Source organism: Dryas octopetala, chromosome 6 (genome assembly GCF_963921425.1).
Source record: "Dryas octopetala chromosome 6, drDryOcto1.1, whole genome shotgun sequence".
In the NCBI taxonomy this organism is placed as follows: domain Eukaryota; kingdom Viridiplantae; phylum Streptophyta; class Magnoliopsida; order Rosales; family Rosaceae; genus Dryas; species Dryas octopetala.
Window position 1 is genome coordinate 17339155 of NC_141371.1, and position 23874 is coordinate 17363028.

The window sequence follows — 23874 nt, forward strand, 5'->3', positions numbered from 1 at the left end:
GAGACGCCATCCCACGTGATTGTCATCTTACCGAATGGAAAGTGAAACGTATTGGTCTCAGGTTGCCACTTTCATAAAAGGCTAATACAACAACATTATTTGCAGTTCTGTATGAATAGTTAACTAATGGCATCGACTTAGACTGCCTAATATAATTCAAGTACACTTGGTTTGAAACTCTTGAATCAAACTGCCATTTAGCAAATTTACTTGCATGATTTTGCAATTTGAGGGATTTACTGTAATGTCCTATAATAATAATAATAATAAATAGATCAATAAACTTATTTTTATTTTGGCTTTAAAATTGGGCTACATTTCTAAGTTTGGGCTTTAGCCCAATTGTTTACAAGATACAATGCCCAACTTGAAAAAAAAAAAAAATGGAAGAAGGGATAACACCAACATCCATCAGCCCTCTAAATTTGGATCACCTAAGCTTAAGATCAATGGTGATGATCCCTTTAGAGGGATGAGTCCTTATCTAAATAATGATTAGATTCATTTCTTCATAACTGAATAAGCCAATTAGATGTTACTCTAACCAAAACTTTGGCTATAAATAAACTGTGTAAGTGTGCTTAAGCTACCCTTGAGCAGCAAGACTGAACAAAGAAAGAGAGAGAGAAAGAGAGAGAGAGAGAGAGAGAGAGAGAGAGAGAGAGAGAGAGAGAGAGAGAGAGAGAGAGCTGGAAAGGGGAGGGAAGAAACTTGAGAAAGAATCAAAAGTTTTAGCCTCTTTTTAACTCCAAAGAATAGGAAGGAAGACCCGACCACATAGGAACGGACCAAGAAGGAACTCGTGCTCAAGAAATTAAGGTAGGGTCTTTATTTCCGGCTCCAATGATTGGACTATATTACAATTAATCCTTGTGTCATATTGTGTGATTTTCTTGTGATAATTTATCTTTATTACTTACGATAATATTTCTTTATTAAATGTATCAAGTTCATTATATTTGAGAGGAAGCTTTTATTATTAATCTTGTGTGTGCACTGTGAAATTTCCTAAGTTTGTGATACACTCAAATTTCATAAGGTTGAATTATTATTAATGTACGATTTAATTTCTCTACACATACATTAATGTTTATCTTTACATGTGTAATCATAAATGCATAAGGAAAGTGTGATTGTGAACAATGTTAAGACAATGGTTAATTGAGATACCAAGAAGAGAGGGAGATGAACTTGGTGGTCTCGTGATTTATTGGAGACATCATGGAGAAAGGGAGATGTATATGGTGAGCTCATGATTTGTAGAAGAATTATTGAAGGAAAAGTGAAATTAATAATATTCAAAATATTTAGGATTAAGAGACGGACGAGTGTTGGCTCATACTTGGGACATTCGGGGCCACAGTGGAAGGATACACGGTATGGGACGTGTAGGTCTGTTTGTCTTGGGTATGTGTCAACAAGAATGGTTAAGGAGTGAGTACACATATTCTCATTACATATAATTGAAATCATTATCTGTATTTTTTTCCTTTTATTGAAACATTGATTAAATGTGATAATTGGCCATGAGGGATCACTATACCCTACTGAGCCTTAAAAGCTCACACTCTAATAGATTGTGCAGGTGACAAAAATATGACCAATGATGTGGAATACCCAAGGGAAATTTAGAAAATTTGCTGGAGTACTATATTTAGTTTGTTTATCAATAAATTGTAATATATAAGAAGATGAACATCTAGTATGGTACTCTTGGAACAGTAATTTGCTAAATAAAAGTCTGTTTTTCATTTTCACTTTACTTAGTTTCTCCAATTATTTTATATTATTTTCTTTTCTTTTCTTTTCACGTCTTAATTGTAGAAATAATTTTATTAATCTACGATTAGGACGTAAGTCACGCTTCACCCCGAAATATTATATTTTATTCAAGATTGGGGCGTGACAAGTTAGTATCAGAGCCTTATAGGTTTGAGAAATGAGACTAATTGGGTAGGATTATATTTCATCTACGATTTAAAAGGCAAAGGTAGAAGAAATAATATATGTATGTATATGATTGATTTTTGTTTGTTGTTTGCATTCAATATTTATTTTTTTATGTTCTACTAACCTTGTAGACAAATTAATTATGTTGACAGTATGGAAATAATTGAAGAAATGGATAGATTGGGGGGGGGGGGGGGTGGGGTTATCGCATCGGTCCTGAGAGGATAGCTCCTCTTAACCAAGCGGTATATCATGAAGCGGTCAATCAGGATGCTCATAACTTTCTGATTAATGAGATTAGAGATATCTTGATTTTGTTTCCTCACCTTGCACCGGAATCTCAAAGGGAAATGATTCGACACAGTGTAAGAGGACAACTCGGGCTTTAGTTGGGGCATTAGAGTTGGCTATGGATGATGAGATTTATGAGATTTCTTGTGAGATAGCAGTAGCACAAAATTTACATGCAGAACAACAAGTTATGGAAGCAATACATATAGCAGCAGTGGCACCTGTGTCAGAGATTTCTACAGAGTTAGCTTGTGGCGAGCCCCACACACCCCCATCATCAGTCACAGATGATAGTTCTGACGAAGAGTAGGATGGAGAGCACTAGAAATTAACTTAAAGATGACCATATTTAAGGGGGTTGATTTTGGAAACTGGAAATATTTTGGGGAATGTTTTGGAAATATTTTTGACTTAAACACTAGGATAATGAAAATGGATAGTCGGAGTTGTAAAAGATGACAAAGTCTAAAATAAAAAAAATATACCTGGATTTCTAACTATGATATTAAATGTTTGTTTACTCTTTTTGTTGTGTGGTTATAGATTATATATATTTGTGGTAGGGTAAAAAAGTTTGGAAATTATTTTATATTTGTAGAAATGCTAACTAGCATTAACTCTTATTCTATTAAGATGGCCAAAGAAGCAGAGGATGCGAACCACGTGTTGAATGGAAATGATGGAGTAATCGCTGCTATTCAAAACATGGCAAATGCGATTCGTGAAAGCAATCCAGGACGTCACGAAGAAGATGAAGTAGAATGAGTCATGCGAATTCAAGCAGAATTTCGAAAATCTCGACCCCCTGTCTTTAAGGGTATACCAGATCCAATAGTAGCAGAAGAATGATTACGTCAAATCAAAAGAAGTATGATTAATCAGAAGGTACCAGAAGGATTAGTAGTAACTATTGCCAGTTCTTATCTTTAGGGACAAGCATATCATTGGTGGGAATCAGTTCAAGGGATGCAAGACACAAAAAATATGACCTAGCAAGAGTTTGAAAGGATCTTCCTTGAAAAATATTTTCCTAGAGTTATACGAGAAGCAAAAGCACGTGAATTCATGTACCTTCTCCAAATGGAAATGACTGTGGTCCAGTATCAAGCCAAGTTTGAAGAACTATCATGTTTTGCACTTTACATGATACATGATGACGCTACAAAAGCAAAAAGGTTTGAGGAAGATCTTCGACCTGCAATCAAATAAAAAGTGGATATCCTCAAATTAACTCGTTATGCAGATGTCATAGATCGAACACTTATAGCTGAACGAAGTACTCCAGAGGTAAGGAAAAATTGGATTCATAAGAATACAAGTGGAGGACCAAGCAGCAAGCGCCCAAGGTTTGGACCTTCTCAACTTTCGCCACCAAGATCAAATGTGGTAAACCGAGACTCAATAATTTGCTACCATTGCGGGCAAGCTAGGCATTTCCAACGATTCTGTCCACAATTGCAGACATACCAGGCTCCCCATGCACCTCAATTCTAGTACCGTACTCCGTACCCGCCACAACATAACCAATGGAGGCCACAATGGTACAACAGCCACCACGTCCCGGAAGGCAACCCACTCAAATAAGACCTAAACCTCCACCCAATATAAAACGTTCTGAACAACCTGCCCAGGCAATAGTGTATGCTATGGGAGCAAATGTGGAATCAACAGAACCAGAGATGGTGGAAGGTACATTCCTAGTATTTAATTCTTGGGCTAAAATATTGTTTGACTCCAGCGCTACACATTTTTTCATCTCAAAGTCATTTGCATCCATCCTTGGGTTAGAATCTGAATTCATAAAATTTTCACTGAAAGTTCAGTCTCCATTAGGAGGTGCTAGAAAAATCGATAGAATATGTAAAACTTACATGATAGAAATAGCTGGTCATAAAGTATATTTTGATTTGATGATAATGGACATGTCGGAGTACGATATCATCCTCGGAATGGATTGACTCACACAATAACAAGTTATTATCGACTGTAGGAGAAAAATGGTAACAGTAAGTACATCAGATGGACAAACATTTAAATTTTACGGGGATAGGGAAACTCACCATCCTAGATTATCTGTTAACTTAAAAGATGATGATTTTATGAGCTTAATCGCTAACCTTAAGATCGAAAAAGAAGATGGCCATCATATTGAATTCATCCTAGTGGTGTGAGAATACAAAAATGTATTTCCTGATGATTTGCCCGGATTACCCCCTATAAGAGAAATAGAGTTCACCATAGAAGTTTATCCAGTCACATCACCTATCTCTATACTTCCACATCGAATGACACTGGTAGAGCTTAAGGAACTGAAGACTTAACTTCAGAAATTGCAAGAAAAATGGTCGTTCGTCCCAACACATCACCATGGGGTGCACCAGCTCTTTTCGTGAAGAAGAAAGACAGATCTCTCAGGATGTGTATCGACTACCGCCAACTGAATAGAGTCACGATAAAGAACAAATACCCGCTGCCTCAGATCGATGATTTATTTGATCAATTGAGAGGATCTTGTTTCTTTTCCAAGATAGACCTTTGATCTGGATACCACTAGCTTCATATCAAGGAGGAAGATGTACCAAAGATAGCCTTCCAAACTCGATACGGGCATTACGAGTTCTTGGTGATGTTATTCGGCTTAACGAACGCACCAGCAGCTTTCATGGATATGATGAACCGAATTTTTTGACCTTACCTGGATCGATTCGTGATCCTATTCATCGATGACATCCTTGTCTATTCCTCATCTAAAGAAGAGCATGAACAACACTTGCATTACGTCTTACAAACACTGAGAGAACACAAGTTATATGCAAAGTTTAACAAATGTGAGTTTTGGCTAACAGAGGTAAAAATTTTAGGGCATGTGATTTCTAAAAAAGGTATATCAGTAAATTCTTCCAAAGTTGATGCAATGTTGAAATGGAATCAACCGAAAAATATCACTGAAATACGGAGTTTTCTTGGGCTAGCCAGCTACTACAAAAGATTCATAAAAGATTTCTCCCGACTAGCAGCCCCAATGACAAAGTTGACACGTAAGGGGGCAAAGTTCGAGTGGAACGAGGAGTGCGAAAATTCATTCCAAGAACTGAAAATGCGATTAACCACTGCTCCGGTACTAATCATTCCTGAGCGAGGTATAGGCTATGTAGTATACACTGATGCTTCCTTACAAGGATTAGGAGGTGTCTTAATGCAATCTGACAATGTCATAGCTTACACCTCCCGACAACTAAAATCACATTAAAAGAATTATCCTGCACACGATTTGGAGCTTGCAGCAATTATTCATACTTTAAAGGTATGACAAAATTACTTATATGGCGAACGTTTTGAACTCTATTCCGATCACAAGAGTTTGAAGTATCTTTTCTCTCAAAAAGAGCTTAACTTGAGACAACGAAGATGAATGAAGTGTTTAGAAGACTATGATTTTGGACTACATTATCACCCAGGAAAAGCTAACGTAGTCGCAGTTGCATTGAGTAAAAAAGCTCAAGGAATAGTGGGAAGCTTACGGATTCAAAAGTGAAAAGTTGTATAAGCCATTCGTGAATATGATCTATACGTTGACGCCAATAACAATGGTGCTTATCTTTGCAATTTAATTGGTCAACCCAGCTTAAAGGAAAAAGTCATTGAAAAGCAACAAGAAGATGCATTATGCAAATCCATACGTGAAAAGCTCGTCGCAAAAGATGAAAATAAAGGATGGACTGTTCCCAAAGATGGTGGATTAAGATACTTGGGAAGGATATATGTGCCTGAAGTCCCGAAATTGCGAGACGAAGTACTACATGAAGCTCATTCCTCTACCTACACCATCTATCCAGGTAGCACTAAGATGTATCACGATTTTCGGCGACAATACTGGAGGAAGGGCAGAAAAAAGAAATAGAAACTTATGTTGCAAAGTGTCTTACGTGCCAACAGGTGAAAGCAAAACACCAAACCAGCAGGGATGCTCCAACCACTACATGTAGCTAAATGGAAATGGGATAACATCACAATGAACTTCGTAACGGGTCTACTGCGATCGTCAAAGGGACGAGATGCTATATGGGTTATTGTAGATCATTTAACCTAATCTGCTTATTTTCTACCCTTAAAAACTACTAATTCCATCGAAACATTGGGGAAGCTATACGTTAGGGATATAGTAAGACTACACGGAATCCCAATTTCGATCGTTTCAAGCAGAGATTCTAAATTCACTTCTCAACTATGGGAAAGTTTACAGCATGCACTTGGAACGAAACTGAACCTCAGTAACGCTTTTCATCCCCAAACTGACCGACAGTCTGAGAGAACTATCCAAATTTTGGAAGCCATGTTGAGGGCATGCATACTAGATTTTCAAGGAAATTGGGAAGACCACCTACCACTAGCAGAATTTGCCTATAACAACAGCTACCAGTCTAGTATAGGGATGACACCCTATGAAGCACTCTATGGAAGACCTTGTAGATTGCCTTTGTGTTGGGCTGAAGTGGGAGAAGATATTTTGTTAGGGCCAGACTTGGTTCAAGAAGCCACAGAGAAGATAAAGATCATCAGACAACGCTTGCTTACTGCACAAAATCGGCAAAAGAATTATGCAGATCAACAAAAAAGGCCACTAGAATACAACGTTGGCGATCATGTTTTTCTCAAAGTCTTGCCACGACGCGGAGTCAAGAGGTTTGGGAAATCTGGAAAACTTGCTCCAAGATTTATTGAACTGTTTGAAATTTTCGAACAGATTGGAGAGGTAGCATATCGATTAGTATTACCTCCCTAACTCTCTAGTATCCATAATGTTTTCCATATATCTATACTTCGAAAGTATGAACCGGATCTAGCACACGTTTTGGACTGGGGAGAATTCAGCGTTGATGAGCAAGTATCTTTTGAAAATCGACCAATTCAGATACTGGATCACAAAGAACAAGTTTTGCGCATGAAAACCATTCCATTAGTCAAGGTTTTGTGGCAACATGAGAATATAGAAGAAGCCACGTGCGAATTAGAATCTGACATGCGCAATAAATATCTAGAGATGTTTCTTGACACAGGTACGTCTAAATTTCGAGGACGAAATTTTTTTTTTAGGTGGGTAGATTGTAATGTCCTAAAAAAATATAATAATAAATAGATAAATAAACTTATTTTTATTTTGGCTTTAAAATTGGGCTACATTTATAAGTTTGGGCTTTAGCCCAATTGTCTACAAGATACAAAGCCTAACTTGAAAAAAAAAAAAAAAAAAATGGAAGAAGAGATAACACCAACTTCCATCAGCCTTCTCAATTTGGAACACCTAAGCTTAAGATCAATGGTGATGATCCCTTTAGAGGGATGGGTCCTTATCTAAATAATGATTAGATTCATTTATTCTTAACTGAATAAGCCAATTAGATGTTACGCTAACCAAAACTTTGGCTATAAATAAACTGTGTAAGTGTGCTTAAGCTACCCTTGAGCAGCAAGACTGAACAAAGAAAGAGAGAGAGAGTGTGTGTGTGAACTGGAAAGGGACAGAAAGGGAAGGGAAGAAACTTGAGAAGGAATCACAAATTTTAGCCTCTTTTTAACTCCAAAGGATATGAAGGAAGACTCGAACAATAGGAACAGACTAAGAAGGAACTTGTGCTCAAGAAATTAAGGTAAGGTCTTTATTTCCCCAATGATTGGACTATATTACAATTAATCCTTGTGTCATGTTGTGTGATTTTCGATCTTGTGATAATTTATCTTTATTACTTGCAATGATATTTCTTTATTAAATGTATCATGTTCATTATATTTGAGAGGAAGCTTTTATTATTAATTTTGTGTGTGCACTGTGAAATTTCCTAAGTTTGTGATACACTCAAATTGCATGAGATTGAATTATTATTAATGTACGATTTAATTTCTCTACACATACATTAATGTTTATCTTTACATGCGTAATCATAAATGCATAAGGAAAGTGTGATTGTGAACAATGTTAAGAAAATTATTAATTGAGACATTAAGAAGAGAGAGAGATGAATTTGGTGGTCTCGTGATTTATTGGAGACATCATGGAGAAAGGGAGATGTACCTGGTGAGCTCATTAGAAGAATTATTGAAGGAAAAGTGGAATTAACAATATTCAAAATATTTAGGCTTAAGGGACGGACGGGTGTTGGCTCACACTTGGGACATTCGGGGCCACAGTGGAAGGATGCATGGTATGAGACGTGTAAGCCTGTTTGTCTTGGGTATATGTCAGCATGAATGGTTAAGGAGTGAGTACACACATTCTCATTGCATATAATTGAAATCATTATCTGTATTTCTTTCCTTTTACTGAGACATTGATTAAATATGATAACTGGCCATGAAGGATCACTATATCCTATTGAGCCTTAAAAGCTCACACCCTAATAGATCGTGTAGGTGACGGAAATATACTCATGATGTAGAATACCCAAGGAAAATTTAGAGAATTTGCTAAATACTATATTTAGTTTGTTTATCAATAAATTGTAATATATATAAGAAGATGAACATCTAGTATGGTACTCTTGGAACAATAATTTGCTAAATAAAGTCTACTTTTCATTTTCACTTTACTTAGTTTCTCCAATTATTTTATATTATTTTCTTTTCTTTTCTTTTCACGTCTTAATTGTAGAAATAATTTTATTAATCTACAATTAGGACGTAAGTCACGCTTCACTCCGAGATATTAGATTTTATTTAGGATTGGGGCGTGACATTCACGCTCCTACACAATAAATATGCAAATTAAGATGGATATAACATGGCACTTGAGCCCATATTAGACAACTTAATATAAGTTATTATAAATTGATACCTTGTTAAACCAAATAAAAGCCGCTACATGATTTTTAAAACATTTTAGAATAGACGGATCTTGAGGACCACTAGGAAATGGCTCATTGAGTTTCTCGTCGCCATCACTAAATGGCTCGGGAGCAATCTCTTCCTCAGTACCACCCTCATGGCTTGTCTCGTGCTCTGCCTTATCCCTAACCACATTTTCATTCCTATAAGTACAGTTGAAGCCTTGGTGCGCACTCGAGAAGGACCTGCATCCATATTTACAAATGCAATGCAAAAATATTAAACAAATATAAAAAAAAAAAAGCATAAGAAACTGTGTTAGGTTATATAGAGCCGAACACGTTCAAGTTTGTTCGGTTGTACCCTACCGAACACACTCTTAGATGTTTGGCCAGTGTATATCGAACAATTCAAGTAGTGTTCGGTTATGGACGGTTGAACAAGTGCACGATATTTAAAAAAATTTCTTTGTTCTGTGGTTTATCGTCGAACCTACAGTGTAGTGTTTGGTTGCTAGACGCTGAACAATTTTTGGGTTGTTTAGTGAACTAGTGTTGAACAATACCCAAAATTTTTCACTACAAAGCCTTCCAATTCCTTTCAAATTCGACAATAACAACAAAAATATCCCAAATAATTTAAGATTAAACACGGAAATATACCAACTAACTTAAAACCAAGTCCTAAATCTAAAATTTAAATCATAGAAACAAAAATTTGAAAACATAGAATGCAAAATACCGTAATTGGGTGGTAGTGGTGGACAATGGGGATGATGGGTAACGATTGCAGGCGGTTGGTGCAGGGGCAGTGGCTTCAACGGAGGGCTGCCAGAATGCTCGAGGGTGAGGATGTTGGGTTTGAGAAGTAATGTGAAGATGGGGTGTCGTTGGTGTCTTGGATGGGTGTTTTTTTTTTTTGGCCAATTGGTTATGTATTTGTTGGGTGTGTGTTTTGTTGGGTTTACTAAGTAGAATTGTTGGGTTTAGTTGTTGGATTTCAATAAAGGTAGTTTAGGAAAACATATTGGGTATACTAATGAGTTTTAATATTTTTTTAAAATGCAGATAGATCTAAAAATAGTATTGGGGCTACTAATTAAAAAGTTGGGTCTGAATAGCGGCACTGACCAAAATTCTAAGACTAATAATTATGTTATAATGAGTTATTACCTTATTAAATAAATTTAAATTCAATCATATTCTAATAATAAAGACTTATACTTAACAACATATGGGCTAAATGAATTAATAACATTTTTGTATTTATTTGTAAGCATTTTAAATTCAAGGCTTATTCACACCATTGCCCCCTGTAAGATACACTTTTTTTCACTTTGCCCCCTGAAACTTAAATCCTCTCAGTTTGCCACCTGAACTTCACAAATTAAGTTGTTGCAAAAGACCCTATGCCGTTAACTCTGTCAATTTTTCCGTTAAAATAGCTGACATGGCACCTATATGGCATGAGTGAGACCCTTTTTTAGTTATGTAAGATCCATGTAGACAAGCAAAATTATAAAAAATTGACATGGATCTTATTATTTTTAGTTTAAAAATTATTTTTTTTGTCCACATGGATTTTACATAACTAAAAAAGAGTCTCACTCATGCCATATAGGTGTCACGTCAGCTATTTTAACGGGAAAATTGACAAAGTTAACGGCATAGGGTCTTTTGCAATAACTTTGTGAAGTTCAGGTGGCAAACTGAGATGATTTAAGTTTCAGGGGGCAAAGTGAAAAAAAATGTATCTTACAGGGGGCAATGATGTAAATAAGCCTAAATTCAATGCTACAACTGATGCATAATATTAATTTTTCTTTTAAAAAAATATTATTTTTAATAAATAATTTGGCAAGGCCGAGCTGTCCTAGGCCTACAAATGTAAGGCCCAAGCCCTACCCTTGACACAATGGGCCAGGCTAGGCCCACCCAAAACATTGGGCCGGGTAGGCCCATAGCCCTAAGAAAAGGGTCGAGTTTGGGCTGGTCCATCGGGCCTAGGCCATTTTTACAGGCCTAGCTACTCTATCCTTCTCTCCCACCCGTATTTTTCTGTTAAAGTTGCTAAGATCTTCATCAAAGAAATTTATCGCCTTCACGGTCTCCCTAAGTCTATTGTTAGCAAGTATGACCTAATATTACTCAGCCATTTTTTTTTTCCACTTTCTTCATGGAGCAAGGAACCACTTTACTCTACAGTTCTGCCTACCATCCCCAAATGGATGGCCAATCAAAGGTGCTAAACAAAACTTTGAAGCATTACTTGCGGTGATTTAGGTGATAAACTGACTTTATGGGTTGGCTAGCTTCCCTAAGACGTATTCTGTTATAAGACCAGCTACTAGCCTTGCCATCAATATGACTCCTTCCAAGCGATCTACAGTTGTGCCCCACTCTTCATCTACACTTACTTACTCGGCTCCATTGGTTGTTGACCTCGTCAACTCCACCCTCAAAGACCGCAATGCCCTGCTCCGTCTTCTTAAAATAAACTTTACGAAATCTTGTCGAAATTTGCCAAAATTTTCAAAATTTCACTTAATTGCATAAACCCAGCAATTTTTCCTATTTCACCGCTTCTCTTTGTCTTCTCTTTCTTTATCTTCGCTCACTTAATTGCACAAACCCAGCCAACTCCGGCAGATCTTGGCGGCCCAAGAGAGGGAGAAGAGATCAGAGAGGAGAGAAGGAAGAGAGGGAGATCGGGGAGGGAGGAAGAGGAGAATGAGGAAGGAGGAAAGAGGAAGGAGGAAGAGATGCGACTAGGAAGTTAAGGTATCCAAGCCTATCCCTCTCCATAGATCATTGGCAATGAACTCTCTTGGTCAAAGCTTGTATCAAGCTAGAATTGTTGCCAAGGGACCTTGATAAGTTATCACTCCCACTGTCATCACTCCACGAGTCGCTTTCAAATTGTGCTGAATCATTATCATCTCTCTAGTTCCTTAAAAAGGGAAAGAGTAATTGCTTTATTGAATTGAATTTTTTTTCAAGAGGAAATGCACAACTGCATGCTCAAAAAAAATTTAGCAGAAAGATCATGGAAATAAATTGCTTTTAGTACCTAGAAGAAACTATGTACTTGTAAAAGTATATCTGAATGGCAGATAGATAAGGGTTGATTGAGGTTTGAGGCCTTTGGACAATTAGAAATAAAAAAAAAAAGTTTGAGGTTTTGTTTAGTTGTTTTTAAACCCTAATATATTTTTATATAAAAAATAATTAAAATACACTAAAGGACTTAAACTTTAATATCTTATATCATATTATAAAGAATATAAAATATAGATTATAGAGTATATATGGTTTAATATATAGATTATAGAGTACAAAGAGTATATATGATTAGTGTATACATTATAGAGTATAAAGAATATACTAAATCCATTTATTCATTATACTAATTTTATTTCACAGTATTTGCCTCCAGCGCGCATTATATTCATTTTATATAACATAAAACTAACTATATAATTAAATTTCTACAATATTTTTTATCAATATAGTAAATAATATATTAAATAAATATATGATAAAATTTTATTCAAAATTTTTATATTTTGATAATAATTTTCGTTGTTTGTGTCTAATTTTTATTTAAATTTAATTTATCAAAATTTTTATTAAAATTTATGCGAAATTCGAAATTTTATTCTTTATTCCAGACCTTTTTATTTTTCACTCTTAATTTTTTTTTTAAATAAAGTAAAAAACAAATTATTTTGTTAATTTTTTCTCTTTCAGCTTAGCTAAACAAAAAAATATGGCCGAACTTGAACTCGGAAGAGGACTGTAAATCGGAAGCCAAGCATATACACGAGGCTGGGCTTTGAATTACTGGGAGCCCCAACTCATTCACTCATTTCTCTGGAGCTCAGGGCTCGGAGCCGCACAGCAATGACGATGGACTCTGATTCCTCCTCTCTGATTCGCCTTAACATCGGTCGGCTCCCTCTCTCCCTCTCTCTCTCTGTCTCTCTCTGTTGTAATCCATTTTAATGTGAATTTGCTCTTTCTTAAATCGATTCGATTGCTCTCAAAAGGAAGCGGAAACCTTAAATTTTTATTTTCTCCTCCCTTGTCTCTGACAACAATTCTTTGTTTGGTTCCTGAGAAAACCCTGCAAAACAAGCAAACAGAATTGAGTATTTTGTTTCTGTGGGATGAAATTGGGAAAAAATTCGGCCATGTAAGGCAATTAGTGCAACCACTGACCGGAAGAGTCTTTGCTTGTCTCAGTGTTGCAAATGTTTCCTAGGTTCTCTTCAACCAAAGCACAAGAGTTGGAATTAGGGTAAACCACACGAAGTTTTCAGAGAACAAACTTATTTGCATTAATAGGTCGAATTTTGGGAAAATTGTCAAAAATTTTGTGGAGTGCAATTTTGTATGTATGTGTAGGTGTGTTTGTGTGTGTGTGTGTACGTATAATCAAGTTTGCAATAATAGGTCTTAACTGTCTAAGTTTGCTAAAATTTTCAAATTTTTACCAATTCCGGGAAAAGGGGGGGGGGGGGGGGGGTTACAAATTGTGATGTAGTTTAACTGGACTGGGAACTGTCTAATAGTCTACCTAGTAGAATAAAGCTTGAGCTTTAGCTATATAATATGGTATGCTTTTCTTGTTTGTCAACAGGAGGAAAGAAATTCTGCACTTCTATCGATACTTTGACTCAGCGTGAGCCTGATTCGATGCTTGCTGCAATGTTCAGTGGTCGCCATAATTTGTGTCAGGACCCAGAAAAGGTATGCACTTCCTCTTTGGTGGCACATTTTCAGTCTTCCATGCACTTTCAATTGTCACTTGGCTAAAAGATGTAGATCAATTTCAATGTATTATTAAATCAGGCTATATAGATTAAATACTATCCGATTGCTTAATTACATGGTGAACGCCTGCATCAAATGAAGCGAAGTAGTTTGTTATATTTTCTTGATGTAGTTTAGTAGATGATTGTTAATTACTTCACCTCTTCGTATGGAACTGTTGTCTAAAACTTCTCAGATATTTGTATCTTCATTTACTTCTTCTCTCCATCCATTTTGGTGAGTTGGAACATTCAGTGATAAGTTGATAACATCCAAGCACCTTGACTAAAATCATAGACTAAAGACTGTTAAATTTTTTTATTTGCTATCTCTATATTTGTTTTCTTTTTTTCCAAAAAATTCATATAGTCATAGATTTGTGTTTTCATTTTTTTAATCACGAGGTTTCTCGGTGGAAAATATTTTCAGTGGCATGTCGCTTAATGTGTTTATTCCTTTTTTTTTTTTTCTTTTTCTATTTTTGTTTCCGCCTCTATCCGAATATTGTTGCTTAGCTAAAATTGGGCTTTGAAGGCCTGACCGTTCCTCTAGTTCTCACACCTAGTTACATTCTTATGTATGTATGGGTTGTTGTTATAAGTTTTGATCCGAAATTATATGTTGTGCTGATTTTTGTTTGTTTTTATTGTACATTATATAATTTAGAAAATTAGGATTAAATACCAAATCCTAATAATTTTTTAGAATAGCATGAACACTATATAATATTTCAATTGGACTACCAAATTTAAATGTAGTTTTTAAGATTATGTCATAAACATGTTGGCCCCTTTGTTTTGGGCCTTTCCATTTGACATTTTTGTCCTTAAGGTTTTTATATTGTCTTGAAAGTTGGCTAATGTAGTCTAATTGTACTTGTGAGCATAAAATTACAATGTTGCCCTTAATTTAGTTTAGGGTATAGAAATGTGATGTAGGGTATAGAAATGGGGTGCATGGTATATAAATGAGGTTTAGGGTTTAGAATTAGGGTTCCGGAGCTTATGGCTTAGGGTTTAGGTCTCTGCCCAAAACCCGGGAGCTAAACCCTAAGTCATTTTACTGTGTAGCAATCAAACACAAATGTACCTAATATTTTTTTATTATTTTATTTGTAATTGACCATATTTTTTTTATTATAGTGGCATGTGATGTAATATTTGTGAATTATAGTACCATTTACTATATTATTATATTTGACTTTTCAACTAGTACTTAATCTAAAATGCTATTAAATTTTGGTATCTAAACTAAAAAACTATTGAAATTTGGTACCTAAAGTCAACGAACCTTATATAATTTGGTATTCCCACATGGATGTTATGTTTTAAGGTTATAATGTCAACAGAGGTACCACTAACATAAATTAATTAGCATAAGTGCCGCAGGTGCTGTTTATTGGATGACCATTTATGCACTTATGAATGATTGCATATGTGAGAAGGTGGAAGTAGCACCCATTGAAGACAAATGAGACAAAACCAACGACAATGGTTTGGGCATGTTCAACAAAGACCAATATATGTGGCGGTTAGAAAGAATGATGTAATCAACATAGACGGTAGTGTTAAGAGAAGATAAGACAAAAAATAACATGGGATGGAAAAATGTAATAGACTTATATGAAAACATGACCCAGATAGGAGGAGAATGAAGGATTAGGATTCAAGTAGCTGACCCCAAATAATTGGACACGACCTTCTTGTTGTTGCCTTCATTGTTGTTATTGTGTTTTGTTCGTATGGATGAAATATCTTTTTTTGAATTTGAACAATGATAATCTGTTCCCCAATCTTCTTGAATTCTTGCAGGGATATGTTTTTCTTGATAGGGATGGCAAACATTTTCGGCACATCCTTAATTGGTTAAGGGATGGTGTTGTTCCCACATTAAAAGATTCCAAATATTCAGAACTTCTTAGGGAGGCAGAATACTATCAACTACTTGTAAGTGTGGTTTTAACATCCATTTATTCTTGTTTTAATAGTGTTCTCATTATACTTTGAGTTCATCAGGGTTGCACTCTAGTTGATGATTTATACTTGCTGCTTCAAATCATTAATTTTTGGTTGCTTTTCATATAAACTGATAGAAGGTTCAAGGTTCAAATAAACTTGAGTGCTTACTTTTACGAATGTAAGTGGTTTCAGCATGTCAAAGAAAGTTTTGACTCTTGATATAGATTGAAAAATGTCGTAATTTTGGTAAAATGGTACACTAGGCTTGAGAGAGAGCATTGTGGAGGAAATGCAGATATATGGATCTCTATAGAGGGCCTTACTCCATGCCCTTAATGGTAATGCTACTTGTTTCCAATCATGTGTGGTCCAGGGGATCAATTGTCTTGGTTTCCAAGTTGTCTTTTTATATACTGGTCAGTTGGCCTTATTTACATAAATTTTATGCAAGTGAACTCAGATACACATGTGATGTAATTAATCTTGGTTTCTGATAGGTCATGATTCTTCTAATTACGTTCTTATATGTATTTTGTACTATAATTATTCATTTTGAAACTATAGTATACTAATGCAATCAAACCTTTTTATGCTTTTTTTTTTTTTTTCTGGTCATTCCTAATTATGTTGAACTAGTGAAGTTTCTACCTGTGCCTCATGCATCACTCTACTAATAAATTTACATTTCAAACATTGTTCAGCGTTTTTGCCCCCTTTCCTTTCTCCCATCCCAGTTGATCCTGTCATATTTAGCAGAAAAACTTACCTATCACGTTTGTATACTCACATTGTCTCTCTATCTCTCTCATCACATGAAGGTCATGTGATGAGAAACAGAGAGACAATGGGTGCACACACCCGTTACATGGAAGTTTTACTCCATATTTAGATATGGGTGCTGCCTCGTTGCGTTTGATCAGTCATCAATGTTATGAATTCTTGAAACTATTTTCAGGGGCTGATAGATGGAATAAATGCTATTCTAAATAAGAAGAGGGAGGATGAAGAGTTAGATACAGAATTAACACGTACTGATATCATCAAGTGTATACAGTCTGAGAGAGTCAGGTTTCGAGGTGTTAATCTTTCTGGCCTTGATCTTTCGAAATTGGTAATTTTCTCAGGTTCTCAGTTCTGAAAAAACACTTCCATTAGTACACTTGTGCCTTCCAGATTTCAGTTTCTAGAAATTTGGAAAATCGTATTTAATTGCAAATTACAATTAGTGAATTTCTGTTTCGAAAATGTAGCATTAGCATTACAAGCATGGAATGAGGCCTCCTATAGAGATCCATACATCTGAATTTCCTCTGCAATGCTATCTCTCAAACCTAGTTTACCATTTTTTACCAAAATTTATGACATTTTAAATTTGTAGATATCAATTTCTATCCATAATTAAGAATCAAAATTTTCTTTAGCAAGCTAAAACCACTTACACTCATTAAAGTAAGAATTCAGGTTTATTTGAACTTTCTATCAATTTAAATGAAAGAGGAACCATTATTTCATGATTTGAAGCAGCAAGTACACATCAACTTGAGTTCAACCCTGATTGACTCAAAATATATTAAGAATGCTAATAAACAAGAATAAGTGAATATTAAAATCACATTTATGTAGAAATTGGAGCATCCAACCCAAAACCAAGTGGCAATGGGTGGAGAGGCGAGAGGCCCATGACATTATATTTTGTAATGCGGCCTTACATTTTTGAACAGTCTTTAGTCTGTAATTTTAGTCAAGATGTTGGTTTTCACCCAATGTTCCAGCTCACCAATATGGATGCTTATAAAATTTCTCCAAGCTTCATCCCTCCATATCTGACATCTGCTCAGGTTTTTGTGGGATAATATTCATAATGAAATGGTGTATAAGATAATGGCAGGCTTAACATATCACTGCAAGTGCAATGAAAGACAGAAGATGTGTTAATGGAGCAAAGTGTTCATTTTTTGGGGGTCATGGCACACAGTATGGATTGGCTACATTGCAGCAAGCATTGAATCGGGCTCACACTATTCAAAGTATTAATAGTACTGCAAAATTTATTCCTCCTGTTGACAGGCAAGAAAGTATATCAAAACATGTAGCTAATACTCAAGTTATATGTACACTATCAGACAGTTTTCAAGTCTAGTTAAAAACTTAAAATACATCATAAACTCTTGAATGTGCAGTTCTATTCTACTAGGTACACTTAAAGAACAGAACACTTCCAGAACTTTTCCAGTTTATGTTTATTTCACTAGAAAACCAACTGTGGAGGTTTATGCCAAGCAGTTGCTTTCACTTCTAAGAAAAGCTTATGTTGTGGGATAGAAGTATTTGAGAAGCAGATTAGGGTGCTATTCAAAAGATGCTTTTGTGGTAACAACATTTTAGCTTAAAGATGGTGACATATAATAAATAATCATATCAACTGGAGCAGTAATTATATCTATCCTGGTCATTTAGATCATCATCACACTTAATATTTACTAAATGTTTTGCGCAACACATAGGACCTGGAGCAATTCAATTACTTTACAGAAGCTTATCAACAGTTGATTTGAAGAAGCTATGGAAAAGCCAATTTAACCTAACCAATAATGTTACCAATTTGAGAGATTAATATTTCTTACTTTGCTTCATTTAGGAACTTCTTTTTGGATGGTAAAAAAATGCAAGATAAACAATCTGTTTGATACTGTCTCTGATGCTGTGGTCTTATTTTATAAATGGAATTGCAGGATCTGTCAATTGTGGACTTCAGCTATGCATGTCTGAGAAATGTATTCTTCTCACGTGCAAACCTTCATAGTGCCAAGTTCAAGGTAAGTTTTAGTTATACATAGTGCAGCTGGTCTGTTGAGAAGAACTACTGTTATTTGTGCATGTTATATATTGTTACAAATACCCGCTGTATCTTCTATGTAAAAACATTGGGCTGGTTTAACATCAAGAGTAATGCTCCAATATTTTTGTTGTATACTTCGTGTCAAAGTTAAGATTCTCTATTGTTTTATATTTTTTTTGACATATATGGTTACCCCTTCTGTTTATAACATCAGCATATCACTATTAAGCTTTTATATTTTGTCACAGGACGTGGATGCTGAGGGTGCCAACTTTCACAATGCAACTTTGAGAGAGTAAGGCATCTGAATTTCCAAGTAGTGCTGTTGATTATATATTTTAATGGTTTCCCGAATAATGTAATTATCTTGCCTAAGGAAGATGTGAATTTACTGGGGCAAATCTCCGCGGAGCTTTGTTGGCTGGTGCTAATCTTCAGAGTGCAAATCTACAAGGCAAACTTTTTTGCTTTCTGATAATTTTTTATTAGTATTCTATTCATTAGTTCCATCCTAATGTTGCCTTAAATTCCTTTGCATGTGTTCTGTTTATGTGATGTGAACTTCATTGTTTTTGTTTATACTGATAAGTTAATCTCTCTCTCTCTCGCTCTTGCATACATAGTTAACACTGTTCAAAATTAATTTTACTTTCATTTGTGTTTGTCTTTCTGCAGATGCATGCTTGATAAATAGTAGCTTCTGCCAGGCAGACCTGCGTTCTGCACACCTGCAGGTTCTGCTTTTATCATTCTCTAAATTACACAGCTCACTTTTTTTTTTGAGCAGTTTGTTTTGTTTTGGTGTTTTTTTTTTTTTTTTTTGACTTTCTGGAACATCCATTAATGAGATAGTAACTGTTTGTCTGAGATGCTTTGTGCAAGCACAATGAACTAGTCATCTAACATCATTGAATACTTAGTATGTTGACTAACATTTTTACTTCCATTTGTGAAGGCAAAGTTGATTGCATGCCTTATTTTCTATCCATTGCCTGTATTGCTGCTAATCCTCTTTTTGCATATCCTTTAATAATTGATTCTCAATAATGTTTGAGCTTGTAAAAGCTGATTTTTTTTTTTTCAATATAATACCATTGTCTTTTTTATTTTTATTTTTTAACATTAGAGATTTTTTTGTATGTATATTTTGTTAAAAAATAAGGAATAAATAAAGTTGTGGATATTTACGAATTAAACTAAAATAGAAATTAGGCTTAGAATTTGTGTGGCACGTGAAACAGATTTTTAACAAGGTTATTAACAAGTGTAGTAAATTCAAGATTTTAAATAAAGATTTCATATAGAAACCAATGTAAGACATCCCAGTCCCCTCCATAGCAGCGTAATTTCAGATTGCATGCTCTAATCATAATGACTATAAGGGCCTGTTTGGTAGTGCCTTTGGTATCCTTTATGGAAACTGTTGTTTGCTTCATCTATGGCATTTATAGATGAAAAAAGGGAGAAAATTCCTGTAAAACAGTTTTTGAGTAGGATACCAAACAAACCCTTAATTTGAGACTACAACCAGCATGACAATACATCCCTTGGCCCTAGCTAATTGCTAGAAAGCCTTTTTAGAATCGGTAGCTGCTCTGTAAAGATGTGCATATTCTTAACACTCTATAAATACAGTTCTTCGTAGGAATCCTAGCTTCAAAGCCTACTACATATCTGAGCTATGTATATATATGTATCTCAATCATTTAATCATTATGAATATAAATATGTTGTACTATGAGGTTTTTTTTTTTTTTTTTTTTGCCCAGATGTTGTATCATGATGTTGCCAGATTTTTTTTTTTTTGTAATTATTTACCTTTATGAAATGTGGAAAAAAAAAAAAAAAAAGGAACAATTTCCTGATTTTCCTGCGGATCACAATGCAATTTATCATTCTATCATTTATTTGCTGATGAGAGCATGTTGCCTTATGATTTGGTATTTGGAGTATATAATAGTATACTGTCTTGTTTTTTCTTAATTTGCCAGAATGCTGATCTAACAAATGCCAATTTAGAAGGAGCCATTCTGGAAGGAGCAAATTTGAAGGTAAAGTGGGTTGTGCCAAATAGAAAGAAAAAATTTAATTTGATGGGTTAATTGATAACTATACTCATACTAGTAGGAATTGTCTGAAAAAAAAAATGTGGTGACAATTATAAATTCTACTGAACTTATGGAGGTCTAGGCAGTGTGATGATGAAATTTGACTCTTGCTTAGTGGTGAATCACTATGAAAGAGGCTTTCCTTGGAGTGGGCAAGATAAGGGTTAGGACACAATTTGTTCTTCCTTGCCAGGTTGGTGGTCTGGGTCTGAGACATTTATGTGTTGATAGATGGTTTGGGGAAATGGCTGTGGTGATTACACTATATGGTCATTGGAGGCGGTTGGGAGAGGTATTAAAAGATGGCAATGTAAGAAAATACTTCAGTTATTTTCTACGTTGGATTTGGTGAGGTCTTTGTTGTTTAATAAGGCCGCATATGAGGTTTTGCATATAGGCTAGTTGTATGGGTTGGAAATGTGGATGACTTTTATTGAAATATGAGATTTAGGATGGTCCTAATTCTGAGAAATAAAATGTAAAACCTATTTGGTTTGATTATTTCTTTTTTACATGTTATAAGGGTTGAGGTTTGATGGAGGGTCAAACCAAAAAGAAAAGGCGAGTAAGGCCAGGCTGTCAGCTAATAGAAATTTGATGGTGAAATATATTATATAGCTTTTTGGGATCATCCTCGTGTTTGCCAATGGAAGGACATTTGGGAAGTAGCATCTTTTGCTCTAATGCCGTACTCTGAATATTTTGACATTGGGGAGGAAACGGTTTTTTGTTTATTGATGCTAAGAGTCAGTTTCTATTGTTTCACACTCTCTTTCTTAGCAGCTATTCCACATATTTTTTATAAATTATTATTTTTTTTAATAGATTCTGTAGGAAACAGTTTATGTTTCATTGATGTTGCATGAGTAGGAACAGTCAGTCAACCATTTGTTGTTGCATAGTCTCTTACTTAGAAGCTGTGCCAGACTTTTTCCCGGATGCTTCAAGTTAGATGGACTTTTAGTTAATGAATGAGTCATATGCAATGATATATTACTTTTGGAATTGCAGAATGATGGCCATTCTTTGGGTTATTTGGATGGAGAGGAATCGAAGAATTTTTGAGGATTATAGAGGAGTAGATGTTGAAGAATTGTGGGATTGGGTAGTTTTTTGGTCCTCCCTTTGGGCATCTGTTACTAGTGACTTCAGGGGTGTATATTTATTTGATATAATTTTAGATTGGTGGGCAGCACTTAGATAAATGGATTCTGCTTTATGAGGCCTAATTCTATGTTTTTCTTTTTGATCTTTTATCTTAATAATGGACATCTTGTCCATTGTGTGTATTGCTTTGAGTTTTGATCAACAAACAGTTTATTTCTTCTCAAAAAAAAAAAAAAAAAAATGCAATGATATATTACAAATGAACAAGAGCAGATGTGTGATCTAAATGAATTTAGGGAGTGTAAATGTGGAGGGTACAAGGGGTGGAGAAAGACAAGTTCATTGAAAAAAAAAAGAAATGGCTCAATTGCAAAAATGGATTTATGTGCCTGACATTAATTAAATTGACCGACATATTGAAATATGTCTGTACTTGACTTTAGGATTTGTTTATTGCTGCATAAAAGTTTTACAGAGCCAACTTTTGTTAATGTATTCATCTGTCTGTCATATTTTCCGTATAATTGTATGTGGCTGCTCACCATGGATGACAGAGACACACGTTTCTTATACTTTATTTGATTTAGTTCTGGAAAAAAGAACTCTCCATGATTCCTGAAATATTAATTATGTGATTTTGAGTGTTTCTAGTCATATATGCATGAAAATCATATAGGTTGGCATTATAGGCTGTTATGGAGAATCACTTGCTCCCCTTGTATGCATAAAATGAATAGTTAAAGAAAAAAACTCTGTAGTTTCATCTTATCACAATGTCTGCACAAAATCAATCTACAGAAAAAAAAAAAAAAAAATCTGATCTCTCTCTCTCAATTTATTCTTAATTTATATGTTTGAGTGAACTCTTTGCTGCCAGGGTGCCAAGTTGAGTAATACCAATTTGAAGGATGCAAACCTTCAACGAGCTTATTTACGGCAAGTGAATCTTCGAGATACGGTAATGAAAGCTGAGAATTTGCAGCATTCTGACAGTTCTTCTGGTTTTTGTTTTCAACACCAAGAAATAGATTGAATAAGTAACTAAAAATAAAGAACCTCGCTATCCAATCTGGTATTTACTTTTCTCTCTTGAAGTTCAATAAGGATGTCCGGGCTTATAAATAGAGAAGAAATATTTCATTTTATTTGCCTCAAATTGTAGTCATATTTCAGGCCAAAGAATTTTTTTGCAGTTTCTGTTCATTACCTAACATCAAATGTAGCATTAAGAATGCTACATTTGTTGAGATTGTTGATGCTTGTGTCACTGAATGCTTGCAGTTCAGGATTTAACTCTTATCCTATGTTTTGAACAGCATTTGGAAGGTGCAAAGCTTGATGGTGCAAATTTGCTCGGAGCAATCAGATGACACTATTTAGATCATGTGGAGGTTTGTAATTTCTGTGTGTATAAACTATTTTATTTCACATCCTTTGTCTTCTGTCTGCCACTCTGCCCAGATCCCTATGAGAGAATAATTGTCTAATTTCTTTATTGATGCTTCCTTAGTAATTAAATGATGTGGCTTGTACATAATTGTTGGACACAAGTCTAAGTTATTTGCTGATAATGTCTTGTAATTCATAAAAGTTCAAATCAATGTCAAACATTTACCCTTTTTTTCCTCTACCTTCTCTCTCCAAAAAAAAAAAAAAGGAAAATGTCATTAAATATCTCTTTTTAATACAACAATATTTTTTCTAACCCTTCCCTTTCCTTCCATCTTTATTTTTTATGACTCCGACCACTTTTGAGACCAAATTACCCTCTCTCTCTCTCTCTCTCTCTCTCTCTCTCTCTCGCACCCCCTGTCGATTCCTATGACGATGCTCCCTCCTAGCCACGCACATCGCCGCTGGCCTTGGAGAATAGTCATCCCACCACCCTCTCGTTCTCTGTGAATCATTTTATGTGGTGATTCTTTACTCTGTGAATCATTCCTTGTGTGGGTGCTCAAGCTCTCTTTGCCGTGGCTGAACCAGTCAAC

At 35.2% G+C, this 23874-nt stretch overlaps 1 protein-coding gene across 2 annotated transcripts; it reads left to right on the forward strand.

Moving 5' to 3' along the window:
* The first annotated feature begins 12850 nt into the window (after window positions 1–12850).
* Window positions 12851–23512, forward strand: FIP2 (potassium channel tetramerization domain-containing protein / pentapeptide repeat-containing protein). 2 transcript variants are annotated; one of them, XM_086248759.1, is made up of 11 exons: window positions 12853–13008; window positions 13702–13811; window positions 15686–15820; window positions 16788–16943; window positions 18565–18648; window positions 18920–18966; window positions 19052–19125; window positions 19347–19405; window positions 20663–20722; window positions 22764–22844; window positions 23203–23512. In XM_086248759.1, exons 1-11 carry the CDS (start codon window positions 12963–12965, stop codon window positions 23254–23256), a joined length of 906 nt encoding a protein of 301 aa, XP_086104885.1. In that variant the 5' UTR covers window positions 12853–12962; the 3' UTR covers window positions 23257–23512. The 2 variants fall into 2 exon arrangements, with proteins under 2 accessions (XP_086104886.1, XP_086104885.1); XM_086248760.1 differs by lacking the exon at window positions 16788–16943 and having other exon boundaries at window positions 12851–13008.
* The last annotated feature ends 362 nt before the right edge of the window (window positions 23513–23874 follow it).